At 53.8% G+C, this 14,178-nt stretch overlaps 1 protein-coding gene across 1 annotated transcript; it reads left to right on the plus strand.

Moving 5' to 3' along the window:
* The first annotated feature begins 11,485 nt into the window (after positions 1-11,485).
* On the plus strand, positions 11,486-12,170 carry LOC142764740 (histone H2B-like). The gene has a single exon (XM_075865268.1). It carries the CDS (start codon positions 11,528-11,530, stop codon positions 11,756-11,758), a length of 231 nt encoding a protein of 76 aa, XP_075721383.1. The 5' UTR covers positions 11,486-11,527; the 3' UTR covers positions 11,759-12,170.
* Positions 12,171-14,178: the final 2,008 nt, after the last annotated feature.

Below are 14,178 nucleotides of genomic sequence, written 5' to 3' on the forward strand. Positions count from 1 at the left end.
GCGCGAGGCGTTTTGCGGTCATGGCCCGTCTCCTCACCACAAGGGCGCAGTGAGACACAATCCGTCCTGTGGGGTCTACGGGACTACTATTTGGTGCAGAGGCCAGTGCTGCTGCACACAAACCAAACGTACCCACGGAAACCGGCACGGCTGAAAGCCGGCTTAGTCCTTCTCGAAGAAGGGAACCACCTTGCGCCTCGACGAGTAAAGTAGCCGAGCCTACAGAAGGGGCCAACACGGACCTTGCGGGTAAAGCCCGACAAGGTGACAGGATCACCTTAGCACATGCAAAACTCGGGTGAAAGACCATACAGACCAAACTCGGGGGCGACTGGCTCACTAGGCCTAGTCGTGGAGCCTTAGAGAAAGCCATCATTAAAAGTTGATGGTTATCTGCCCTCCTGCCTCACTGAAAATCACTGCCGGACGGTGCCACGTCTCGTAGAACTTCTTTGCACCAAGGCGCTGCCACTCTCGGTGGAGAACGAACCAGACCTCCTTCCGTACTTTTGCAAGTACTTCGAGAAGCCCGGGTCGCTTGCCATCAAAGACGGCACAGCACCGTGCAACCCACACTTGGTTCGAGCACTCAACAAGCAGAAGCACGTATTGCTTAGCCGCTTGTCGCGACAGGGGATGAAGAAAACGAACGGTGTTGAAAGGAACACCTGGGTGGCCAAACAAGCTAGCTATCCTTCGATGGAGGGCAGCTGGTAGTGCGCACTGAGAGAACACGTGAACCAGGTCCTCCAAAGTGCCACAAAAAGGGCACACTCCTCGTTGAGCAATTCTTGCGAAGGGCCTGAACCTTAGAGGCAGGCGATCTCTGGCCAGGCGATACATGAATGTAGCGCGCTTGGCGTCCAGAAAACTGGCAGTAATTAACCGCCAGTTAGGACTGTATTCGGACAGGTCGTGTTCTCTGTAGCATTCGGGTAACTCCGGAGCGAGTCTATCGACTAACTCGCGGAGTTCGATTGAATCTAAATCTATCTCGGGGTCGACCTCTTGGAGACGGGCCAAAGTAGAAGCGGCCCCTGCATAGAAGGCAGAAGGCGTTCCCGCCCGAGGCACGGAATTCGAAAATGCCCCAGGCGAGAACAACCTCAGCCTGGTACTCAGGAAATAAGACGCAAAGCTTCTAGTAAGGAGCATATCTGACTCAAGAGCTACCCGTGTCCATTTAACATGTAATGCCGTGGTCACAACGCTAAGGTCGGGAATACCTAGTCCTCCTTCGTCCCTGCGCAACTTCAACACGGGGCGCGCCACAAAAGGAGAGGCACGACCCCAAAAGAATTTGAAAACTTTCTTTTCCAAGATAACTTTGGTGTGGGGTTTAACTGGCATAACCGAACCTATGTACGTGAGGAAACTGAACAACAGTGATTGAATTATCGTGGCCCTGGCTGTAAGCGGACAAGACAAGGCACCGAGTTCCTCAATCCTATCAGTCAGCTTTTGCCTTGCTATCCGCCAGTTTTCGGTAGTCAGGCCATCTGGCTCGAAATGGAAACCTAATATACGTAGGCGTTTCTGTATGGGGAGCCCATGTACAGGACGTGGACTGGAGGGAGCACAGTTCAGATACATGACTGCGCTCTTCGACTTATTTATTCTGGCGCCGCTCGCCGATCAGTACCCCTCCATAACGTCCAAGACGGTGCAAACAGTTGCTTCGTCCGGGACAACAATAGAGAGGTCATCTGCATAGGCAAACATTGCCACCGGGGGGGAACCTGGCGGAAGGGGAAATCTGCCTATGCTGGTGTCTTTAGAAAGCCTCTGCAAGAGCGGCTCGAATGCGAGCACGTAGAGAGCGGGCGACAGTGGGTCACCCTGTCGGACTCCACGGCACACACCGAACGACTCCGAGACGCGATCTTGTATGACAACAGCAGAACTAGGGCGAAAGTAGAGAGCCCTGACCATGCTGATGAACTTTGAACTGAAGCCCGCCTGCTTTAAAACTTTAAAGATGTACTTGTGACTGATAATATCAAAAGCCTTTTCTTGATCAAAAGAACAAAGGATTCCACTTAGGTTGCGAGAATTCGACCATTCTATGAGGTCCCTGATAGCGAAACCATGAAGTTGGCACGATCTATTTTGGACACAACACGCCTGGTACGGACCCAAAACAGTACTGAGCACTGGAGTGAGTCGAACGGACAGGCACTTAGCTATGAGCTTGTAATCACAGTTCAAGAGGGTGATGGGCCGCCAGGCTCTCAGGTCGGTGCGTCTCGTCTCATCCTTGCACAGGAGAGTGATCCGCCCCTCTCTTTGAGTTGCTGACAGGGTCCCCTCACGGAGAAGCCTGTTTGCCAATGTGGTAAAAGGCCCCCCCAAAACTCTCCAAAACTTGACATAAAACTCGACTGTCAAACCATCTGAACCTGGGCTGCGATTATGCTTCATGGATTTAAGGGCTGCAAACACCTCCTCTTCGACGAAGGGAGTGTCACAAATATCAAAGTCCTCGTAAGTTTTGGTGAAAGGAAACGAGTACGGAGTGGGAGGTGGTTCGGCGTAAAGGTTCTTGTAGAACTGTCTTGCCACCTCTAATACTTCGTCCTGCGTTTCCACTAAGCCGCCTGTGTTAGGATCGACCAAAGAGGTTATCGCTGAGCTCTTCCTAGCCAAGTGTCTGCGAAGGACATTTCTGCTGCACCAAGCCTCCATTTCCCACTGCTCTGCGCGTGCTGTGGCCCGCAAGCGGTCCCAGCGTCGCTGGAGCAGGACTCTATATTCTTTGCGCAGTGAAGTAAGAGCCGCGGTTACCCCCAGGCCGCAGGACAATGGCTTTGAGAGCAGGAGGATCGCGTCAGAGACCGCTTTGATCTCGGCGCGCTCCTCCCGCGCCCGCCTCTTGCCCCAATCCCGAAAGCGCTCCGCGACTCCGGCCTTCACCGTGTCCCAATCGCTACCGCCTAAGTTTTGGTCGCCAAGGAGTGAACCGATGAGATAGGTCGCCACATCTTTTGTGGCATCCTTATCTTTAAGGAGCCGTGGATTTAAACGACACGGTCGCTTGCCCCATGGCACCAAACTAGAGTCGGCAAATCTCAGTGCAAGAAGGCTATGGTCACTCAACGCGGAAGAACACAGCCAGCTAGAGTGCATGCTAGGAGCAAGCGAGGGCGAGACATAAAAACGATCGATCCTCGAGCGGCTCCCCCTCCCCGTCCAAGTCATGCCTGACTGGAGAGGACGGAGGGACCGCCAAGCATCGACAAGCCCCAGCTCTTTAACAAGCTCCCGCAACTCTAGCTCGCCGTTTCCGTCTCTAAACTTTGGAGTTCCTTTGAGGGAAACGCGATCCGCTTTTTCTAAAACACAGTTGAAATCGCCTACTAAAATGACACGGGAAGGGCCAACTAGATAAGAATCTAGGGAATTAAAGAAATCTTTCTGCTGTCCGCGCTTTGCTGGAGCATACACATTCACAATTCTAACGCCAGAGTCAAGATCCACTGACAGAACACGGCCGTCCGAATCCCTGGCGTAGCGTAGCACAGAACCGGTGAATCGTGGCATTAAAATGACAGCAACTCCCCGGCAATGTGCGCCACCATAATTCCAGTAGGATTTGGTGCCAAACGTTCTGTCAAAGTTCTTAATCTGTTGCAATTTAGACACAAAAGTTTCCTGCAAAAGGAGAATGTCTATTTTTCGAGACCGAGCTAAATGAATGACCTCAGCTTGTTTCGCTGCTCTAGTAATACCCCGACAATTAAAGGTAGCAATAGTTAGAGAAGAAGCCATGATGAAAGATAGGAGAGAAGACAGACTCTAGAATAGGCAAGAAGCGAAAAGAAAATCACAGAAGAGAAGAAAACAGCAGATACTCGAAGGTATCAGCTGCTGAAAAGCTACCTAATATAAACCCTACGAACGAGAGTCCCCCTCGGAGAGGGAATCCTCGTTCGTGGACGACTACACTGTGTTAGACATTAACGAACACTCGCAATTGCCTGGTCCACAGTTAGGGCAAGAAGAACTGTTGTTCAACTCACCCGTGGTACCGTCCGTGACAGTCGACGAGGTGGACTCCTCGTCGGACTCTGTCGCTGCGGCTCGCTTCGGAACCGGGAGGTCGTCCTTGGGGCTGCCGGGGCCGCCGCTCGCAGCCGCCGCCAGCCTCTCCTTGGAGGGCCCTGGTGATCGGTTGGCGCGCCGCTTCTTGCCCCGAACAGCGTCCGTCCAGCTCATGGGTTCCTGTTTCTCCTCGGCATCAGGCGCGTCAGCTGGGCTGGCGTCGGGCGCACCGGCAGGCGAGGCCGGCGACGGCTCGGCGGCAGCAGAGAGGGTGGGGGCCTCAGCTAATTCCGACCCCGCCTCCTGCTCTTCCCCTCCTGGAGCCCGTTCGCTAATGGGCTCCGGCTGTGGCTGGGTCGAGCCCTCAGCGTCCCTTGGAACAGCCTCCCGATCCTCCGCAACGCTGCTCACCTGCTCCTGGGAAGAAGAAGAGGCTACAGGCGGGGCGGCCGACGAAGTCGTCCGCGCCTTGCACTGTGAGGGGCCATGATCGCCGCCGCAGTGCCTGCATTTGACCGCGCACTGGTCGTGACCAAAAGCCCCACAGCGCACGCACTGTGGTACTGTGCACTTTGCCGCATGGTGTCCGGTTCTGTAGCAGCGCCGGCAAACCCGCGCGACCCCCTCATACTCAAACTGGACGATAATGTCCCTCACCTCGATGAGGTTGGGGATACTCTTGTGCATCTCCATTTTGACCATGAGGACGCCGCTCCAGACTCCCGGCAGATACGCTGACTCCTCTCGCGTCACATCCAAAACCTTTCCAAACCTCGCCAACAGTTGTGTTATGATGCGCACATCCGCGTCTGCCGGGAAGCCTATGACGCGCACCACCTTGACCCGAACACCTCGGTCCTGAAACCTGATCCTCGCATCGCGAATGGCGAGGACTGGATCGTCGGAAAACCGCCGACTCGCCTCGTCGTTCGCGAACGTCACCTCAAACTTCCCTAAGCCATAATCCTGAACACACTTCAGCTCGCTGACCGTGAAGCGCTTCACGAGCTCCCTGCAAATGTCGGCACTGCCGACGCCCTTAGGCACGCGTGCGTAGTGCACCCGCGGCCTAATCTGCGAGAGCAGACTGGTAGTCATCGTGGTACCACCACCACGAGGCTACCAAGTCAGTTAGGAGCTAGCCTAACCTGAAAAAAAAAGGGCAGAGAAAAGGGGACAAGAAACCTCACCAAAACCTTGCGAAAACCGACGAAAACCTGTGCAGGAGTCCGCCGGGTCACCGCATGTGAACAGCGGGTCTCCTCCCACTCGAACCAACCAACACCTCCAACGACGCTGCTTGCCGAAAACAAGAGCCGTTGTCAGATAGGAAGGAGACGCGGCGCCGAAACGCTTTGTCCCAGAGTCACACTTAACTCATCAACCCATCATCATCCTACGTCTGTCCCGGCTCTCCCTCCCCCCAGGGCTGTGTGGGGGGAAGATTTGTTTCGGGCAGACGGCCATGCCCTGGCAAGGGGGCCACCGTTCGGCGCCAAGCGCCCAACAGACGCGGCCTGCCTCCCGGCATACAAGCCAGGGAGGCCCGACAAAGGGACTACCCTCCGGCGGAGCAACTTCAGTCGCAACGCGCAAAGTGAACGTACCCTGGCAGGGTGGGCTATCGCGGCGCATGGGGCGCGCTGCGGTCATGGCCCGTCTCCTGACCACTAGGGCCCAGCGAGACTTGACATAGGGGCTACCCTTCGGCACGGTAGCTCTCGCCACCACACGCAAAGCGGACGTACCCAAAAAAGTGGCAGCGGTGCTGCCTTCGGTCGCGGTAACTTCAGTCACCACAACCAAAGTGCCCGTGCCCTCACACTGTCGCGCGGCTGAGAGCCTGCGACAACACCCCCACAGTGCGGATGGGCTATCGCTCAGCGCGAGGCGTTTTGCGGTCATGGCCCGTCTCCTCACCACAAGGGCGCAGTGAGACACAATCCGTCCTGTGGGGTCTACGGGACTACTATTTGGTGCAGAGGCCAGTGCTGCTGCACACAAACCAAACGTACCCACGGAAACCGGCACGGCTGAAAGCCGGCTTAGTCCTTCTCGAAGAAGGGAACCACCTTCCGCCTCGACGAGTAAAGTAGCCGAGCCTACAGAAGGGGCCAACACGGACCTTGCGGGTAAAGCCCGACAAGGTGACAGGATCACCTTAGCACATGCAAAACTCGGGTGAAAGACCATACGGACCAAACTCGGGGGCGACTGGCTCACTAGGCCTAGTCGTGGAGCCTTAGAGAAAGCCATCATTAAAAGTTGATGGTTATCTGCCCTCCTGCCTCACTGAAAATCACTGCCGGACGGTGCCACGTCTCGTAGAACTTCTTTGCACCAAGGCGCTGCCACTCTCGGTGGAGAACGAACCAGACCTCCTTCCGTACTTTTGCAAGCACTTCGAGAAGCCCGGGTCGCTTGCCATCAAAGACGGCACAGCACCGTGCAACCCACACTTGGTACGAGCACTCAACAAGCAGAAGCACGTATTGCTTAGCCGCTTGTCGCGACAGGGGTTGAAGAAAACGAACGGTGTTGAAAGGAACACCTGGGTGGCCAAACAAGCTAGCTATCCTTCGATGGAGGGCAGCTGGTAGTGCGCACTGAGAGAACACGTGAACCAGGTCCTCCTTAGTGCCACAAAAAGGGCACACTCCTCGTTGAGCAATTCTTGTGAAAGGCCTGAAGCTTAGAGGCAGGCGATCTCTGGCCAGGCGATACATGAATGTAGCGCGCTTGGCGTCCAGGAAACTGGCAGTAATTAACCGCCAGTTAGGACTGTATTCGGACAGGTCGTGTTCTCTGTAGCATTCGGGTAACTCCGGAGCGAGTCTATCGACTAACTCGCGGAGTTCGATTGAATCTAAATCTATCTCGGGGTCGACCTCTTGGAGACGGGCCAAAGTAGAAGCGGCCCCTGCATAGAAGGCAGCAGGCGTTCCCGCCCGAGGCACGGAATTCGAAAATGCCCCAGGCGAGAACAACCTCAGCCTGGTACTCAGGAAATAAGACGCAAAGCTTCTAGTAAGGAGCATATCTGACTCAAGAGCTACCCGTGTCCATTTAACATGTAATGCCGTGGTCACAACGCTAAGGTCGGGAATACCTAGTCCTCCTTCGTCCCTGCGCAACTTCAACACGGGGCGCGCCACAAAAGGAGAGGCACGACCCCAAAAGAATTTGAAAACTTTCTTTTCCAAGATAACTTTGGTGTGGGGTTTAACTGGCATAACCGAACCTATGTACGTGAGGAAACTGAACAACAGTGATTGAATTATCGTGGCCCTGGCTGTAAGCGGACAAGACAAGGCACCGAGTTCCTCAATCCTATCAGTCAGCTTTTGCCTTGCTAACCGCCAGTTTTCGGTAGTCAGGCCATCTGGCTCGAAATGGAAACCTAATATACGTAGGCGTTTCTGTATGGGGAGCCCATGTACAGGACGTGGACTGGAGGGAGCACAGTTCAGATACATGACTGCGCTCTTCGACTTATTTATTCTGGCGCCGCTCGCCGAGCAGTACCCCTCCATAACGTCCAAGACGGTGCAAACAGTTGCCTCGTCTGGGACAACAATAGAGAGGTCATCTGCATAGGCAAACATTGCCACCGGGGGGGAACCTGGCGGAAGGGGAAATGTACCTATGCTGGTGTCTTTAGAAAGCCTCTGCAAGAGCGGCTCGAATGCGAGCACGTAGAGAGCGGGCGACAGTGGGTCACCCTGTCGGACTCCACGGCACACACCGAACGACTCCGAGACGCGATCTTGTATGACAACAGCAGAACTAGGGCGAAAGTAGAGAGCCCTGACCATGCTGATGAACTTTGAACTGAAGCCCGCCTGCTTTAAAACTTTAAAGATGTACTTGTGACTGATAATATCAAAAGCCTTTTCTTGATCAAAAGAACAAAGGATTCCACTTAGGTTGCGAGAATTCGACCATTCTATGAGGTCCCTGATAGCGAAACCATGAAGTTGGCACGACCTATTTTGGACACAACACGCCTGGTACGGACCCAAAACAGTACTGAGCACTGGAGTGAGTCGAACGGACAGGCACTTAGCTATGAGCTTGTAATCACAGTTCAAGAGGGTGATGGGCCGCCAGGCTCTCAGGTCGGTGCGTCTCGTCTCATCCTTGCACAGGAGAGTGATCCGCCCCTCTCTTTGAGTTGCTGACAGGGTCCCCTCACGGAGAAGCCTGTTTGCCAATGTGGTAAAAGGCCCCCCCAAAACTCTCCAAAACTTGACATAAAACTCGACTGTCAAACCATCTGAACCTGGGCTGCGATTATGCTTCATGGATTTAAGGGCTGCAAACACCTCCTCTTCGATGAAGGGAGTGTCACAAATATCAAAGTCCTCGTAAGTTTTGGTGAAAGGAAACGAGTACGGAGTGGGAGGTGGTTCGGCGTAAAGGTTCTTGTAGAACTGTCTTGCCACCTCTAATACTTCGTCCTGCGTTTCCACTAAGCCGCCTGTGTTAGGATCGACCAAAGAGGTTATCGCTGAGCTCTTCCTAGCCAAGTGTCTGCGAAGGACATTTCTGCTGCACCAAGCCTCCATTTCCCACTGCTCTGCGCGTGCTGTGGCCCGCAAGCGGTCCCAGCGTCGCTGGAGCAGGACTCTATATTCTTTGCGCAGTGAAGTAAGAGCCGCGGTTACCCCCAGGCCGCAGGACAACGGCTTTGAGAGCAGGAGGATCGCGTCAGAGACCGCTTTGATCTCGGCGCGCTCCTCCCGCGCCCGCCTCTTGCCCCAATCCCGAAAGCGCTCCGCGACTCCGGCCTTCACCGTGTCCCAATCGCTACCGCCTAAGTTTTGGTCGCCAAGGAGTGAACCGATGAGATAGGTCGCCACATCTTTTGTGGCGTCCTTATCTTTAAGGAGCCGTGGATTTAAACGCCACGGTCGCTTGCCCCATGGCACCAAACTATAGTCGGCAAATCTCAGTGCAAGAAGGCTATAGTCACTCAACGCGGAAGAACACAGCCAGCTAGAGTGCATGCTAGGAGCAAGCGAGGGCGAGACATAAAACGATCGATCCTCGAGCGGCTCCCCCTCCCCGTCCAAGTCATGCCTGACTGGAGAGGACGGAGGGACCGCCAAGCATCGACAAGCCCCAGCTCTTTAACAAGCTCCCGCAACTCTAGCTCGCCGTTTCCGTCTCTAAACTTTGGAGTTCCTTTGAGGGAAACGCGATCCGCTTTTTCTAAAACACAGTTGAAATCGCCTACTAAAATGACACGGGAAGGGCCAACTAGATAAGAATCTAGGGAATTAAAGAAATCTTTCTGCTGTCCGCGCTTTGCTGGAGCATACACATTCACAATTCTAACGCCAGAGTCAAGATCCACTGACAGAACACGGCCGTCCGAATCCCTGGCGTAGCGTAGCACAGAACCGGTGAATCGTGGCATTAAAATGACAGCAACTCCCCGGCAATGTGCGCCACCATAATTCCAGTAGGATTTGGTGCCAAACGTTCTGTCAAAGTTCTTAATCTGTTGCAATTTAGACACAAAAGTTTCCTGCAAAAGGAGAATGTCTATTTTTCGAGACCGAGCTAAATGAATGACCTCAGCTTGTTTCGCTGCTCTAGTAATACCCCGACAATTAAAGGTAGCAATAGTTAGAGAAGAAGCCATGATGAAAGGTAGGAGAGAAGACAGACTCTAGAATAGGCAAGAAGCGAAAAGAAAATCACAGAAGAGAAGAAAACAGCAGATACTCGAAGGTATCAGCTGCTGAAAAGCTACCTAATATAAACCCTACGAACGAGAGTCCCCCTCGGAGAGGGAATCCTCGTTCGTGGACGAGTACACTGTGTTAGACATTAACGAACACTCGCAATTGCCTGGTCCACAGTTAGGGCAAGAAGAACTGTTGTTCAACTCACCCGTGGTACCGTCCGTGACAGTCGACGAGGTGGACTCCTCGTCGGACTCTGTCGCTGCGGCTCGCTTCGGAACCGGGAGGTCGTCCTTAGGGCTGCCGGGGCCGCCGCTCGGAGCCGCCGCCAGCCTCTCCTTGGAGGGCCCTGGTGATCGGTTGGCGCGCCGCTTCTTGCCCCGAACAGCGTCCGTCCAGCTCATGGGTTCCTGTGTCTCCTCGGCAGCAGGCGCGTCAGCAGGGCTGGTCCCGGGCGCACCGGCAGGCGAGGCCGGCGACGGCTCGGCGGCAGCAGAGAGGGTGGGGGCCTCAGCTAATTCCGACCCCGCCTCCTGCTCTTCCCCTCCTGGAGCCCGTTCGCTAATGGGCTCCGGCTGTGGCTGGGTCGAGCCCTCGGCGTCCCCTGGAACAGCCTCCCGATCCCCCGCAACGCCGCTCACCTGCTCCTGGGAAGAAGAAGAAGCTACAGGCGGGGCGGCCGACGAAGTCGTCCGCGCCTTGCACTGTGAGGGGCCATGATCGCCGCCGCAGTGCTTGCATTTGACCGCGCACTGGTCGTGACCAAAAGCCCCACAGCGCACACACTGTGGTACAGTGCACTTCGCCGCGTGGTGTCCGGTTCTGTAGCAGCGCCGGCAAACCCGCGCGACACCCTCATACTCAAACTGGACGATGACGTCCCTCACCTCGAGGAGGTTGGGGACACTCTTGTGCATCTCCATTTTGATCACGAGGACGCCGCTCCAGACTCCCGGCAGATGCGGTGATTCCTCTCGCGCAAAATCCAACACCTTTCCATACATCGCCAACAGTTGTACTATGATGCGCTTATCCGCGTCCGCCGGGAAGCCGATGACGCGCACCACCTTGACCCGAACACCTCGGTACTGAAACCTGATCCTCGCATCGCGAATGGCGAGGACTGGATCGTCTAAAAACCGCCGATTCGCCTCGTCATTCGCGAATGTCACCTCAAACTTCCCTAAGCCATAGTCCTGAACACACGTCAACTCACTGAGCGTGAAGCGCTTCACGAGCTCTTTGCAAATGTCGGCACTGCCGACGCCCTTAGGCACGCGTGCGTAGTGCACCCGCGGCCTAATCTGCGAGAGCAGACTGGTAGTCATCGTGGTACCACCACCACGAGGCTACCAAGTCAGTTAGGAGCTAGCCTAACCTGAAAAAAAAAAAAAGAAGGGGGGGGAGAAAAAAGGACAAAGAAACCTCACCAAAAACCTGCGAAAACCGACGAAAAACCTGTGCAGGAGTCCGCCGGGTCACCGCATGCGAACAGCGGGTCTCGTCCCACTCGCACGAACCAACACCTCCTTCAGACGAGGACGACGCCGCTCAAAGAGGAAGAAAGCTGCTGCCTTCTGAGATGAGAGCCGTGCTCGAATGGTTTCCGTTGCCACCATCGCGCGCCGCCGCTCGCGGGGAACGGATGAGAGTGTGAGAGAGAGAAGCCGTGCGAACCAATGGGGCGCGCGCGTTGTGCTGATCTCGTCAACACCCCTCGCTCATATTTAAGCGCGGCGAGACGGGGGGGGACACGCGCATTCGACTCTGGTCTCGCGTGCGTGTTGTGTGAAATGATGCCTCCCCAACCGTCTGGCAAAGCCGTCAAGAAGGCCGGCAAGGCGCAGAAGAATGTGCGCGCCACGGACAAGAAGAAGAAGAAGCGCCGCAGGAAGGAGAGCTTCTCCATCTACATCTATAAGGTGCTGAAGCAGGTGCACCCCGACACTGGTGTCTCCAGCAAGGCCATGTCCATCATGAACAGCTTCGTGAACGACATCTTCGAGCGTATCGCCGCCGAGTAGTCACGCCTTGCTCACTACAACAAGCGCTCGACCATCACGAGCCGGGAGATCCAGACCGCGGTGCGCCTGCTGCTGCCCGGAGAGCTGGCCAAGCACGCGGTGTCCGAGGGTACAAAAGCCGTCACCAAGTACACCAGCTCCAAGTAGGCGTGCGTCGTGGGCCACAGCGAGCAACGACAAATCAACGGCTCTTCTCAGAGCCACCCAAATTGTCTGCGTCGGCATAGGGGTTGTGCTGAGAGATTCGGCTCCGAATCCATCCTCTTCTCTCTGTTGAACACCGCTAGCAGGAGCGTTGGTGTGCCGCGCTCGACGTGTGTGCTCGGGGAGGTTGAACAGGTAAATTAGAGAAGACCGAGTGCGCGGAGAAAAGTGCCACAAGTACGGTAATGGAGGGAAAACAAAACCAGGAGCGTGGTAATTTAAAAAAAAAACAGGGGGAAGGTGGCCGCTTCTCTCAAAAGGTAACATGAACTCGAGTGTGTTCAGCTCTAGGGGAATGATAGAATAGGAAACTCGCGTCAGCGCTTGCCCGAGCAACTCCGACATGTCAGGCCAAATATGAAGGGGTATACACGGTATGCAGTGCATGCGGAGAGAAGGAAACTGTCGAACACTTGATAATGCTATGTAAAGGGCTTCACCTTATAGTTTAGAATGATGGCGCAGAGTTTTTCAAAAGCACCGGGGTTTAGAGACGGGGGAGGGCAAAATAGACTTTAGGCGGGTAGAATTAACTAGAAGGTGGTTATCTTATTGGTGGCTAAAGTCAAGGCAAGAGTGAAAACTAAACCATTCACTGCAAAGCACCGCGGTCCTATACTTCACTATTTAAAGAGAGAAAAAAACTGTAGCTGTTTGTTAGGTCAGCATTATGGCTAGGTGGTGATAGCTGCCGCCCGATGTGAAGGGTACAGCCACATTCATCAGACAGCGCAGAGTTCCTTCTCTGCCACGCCATTAATTTGTTTACGAAATTGGGGCATTTATTTCTTGAGAGCGCAGGGCAGGCCTGTTTCGAGACTGTAGGAGGAGTGAATGTAGCTTAAAGTGCGTGGCGCGGTGAAAAATGTGCGGAAGCATTGATGCAAGAAAAGATAGGGGAGAAATATATAGACGCATGTGACAATAGCTGTAGAAGCAGAAAAGCGTGGCGGCGAACTGCATGCTAATTATTGTCCGAAAGCAAAGTATCGACAGCCCGAGTGAAGGAAAAAAAAAAGAACTGTGCGTACGCATGACAGGGGTACCACGCAGGTGATTTATATAGTGCACAAAGAAGTACGAAATCCAGTAAAGAAAGGCGGTCGACAGGAGGTATGGGCATTTCCCGTTTTCGCACCGAGTGCTCCGTTTGCGCGTCGCCGAAAGAAACATAGCCAGGCCGGCCAGCAAACGACACTGCTCGGCTTGATGTTTACATAATCACACGGTGTAGCGGAACACTGTGTTCTCTTCGAAAGAACAAATGCGCCTGTGCTAGGCACAAATGAGTGGTACGTTCCATTCGGAATGTGGTGGGAAACTTACCTTAAATGAATGAGCGGACGCACCGTTTATTTCCGCTTTGTTTTAGATTACTGACTATGTTCGGCGGGTCGACAGTGCATTTGTATGAAGCTTTCAAGCGCGATCATTTTGTAATTTCGCATCGTGCGTCCCTGCCACCAGTTCGGGGAAGGAATACTTTCAATATGGGAACCCTCATGATTGTGAAAGATGAAACTGCGACTACTTAAACACACTTGCACCACAGAAATGGCACGCGCAGTTTGGTATTGGGGCACGTGAGAAGGGAATACAATAGATGGGCATTGGCGCGCATCTTTTTTTCTTATTGATATGATATGTAAGGAGATGTCGGCGCACCATTATGGCGCCGGCTACTCCTTGGCCGTTGAGTTAAACTTGAACACGTATCTTGAAGCAAAACGTACAAAGCAGTGCATGGAAAGTAGAAAACTCGGGCAGAGATATGCAAAGACACACTTACACTTATACGCACATATCAGAACACAATGGTAAGTAAATGTTCGAAAGTCAATGAATGAAGTCTCTGATATAATGTCCCTCGTTAATATTCGGTCCACCAGCACAAAACAGTAGAGCACACGTCTGGTCCGTATAAAGATGCATTCGCTCGTGTGTACATAATTGTCGACACGTCATTCATTTCACAACACACACATGATGAGAGTCACGTGATACTGTACATAATAAGTACATTTGTTACAAATGAAAGTTCGTTATTTCTTAATACTTATCAGCAATCCCGCTGTCTTGTAAAGAACGTGTTGATGCTTTTAAAGCGTGCGACTGTAAAACTCGAGTAGGCCACGGACCCAGAAGTTTCTTCATGTTAAACGGTCTGCGGTCTAATGCCAACTGTTCGGACTTAAGACGGCGTCTCGTGATGTGGA

This window comes from Rhipicephalus microplus, chromosome 6 (assembly GCF_043290135.1).
Source record: "Rhipicephalus microplus isolate Deutch F79 chromosome 6, USDA_Rmic, whole genome shotgun sequence".
Taxonomy (NCBI): domain Eukaryota; kingdom Metazoa; phylum Arthropoda; class Arachnida; order Ixodida; family Ixodidae; genus Rhipicephalus; species Rhipicephalus microplus.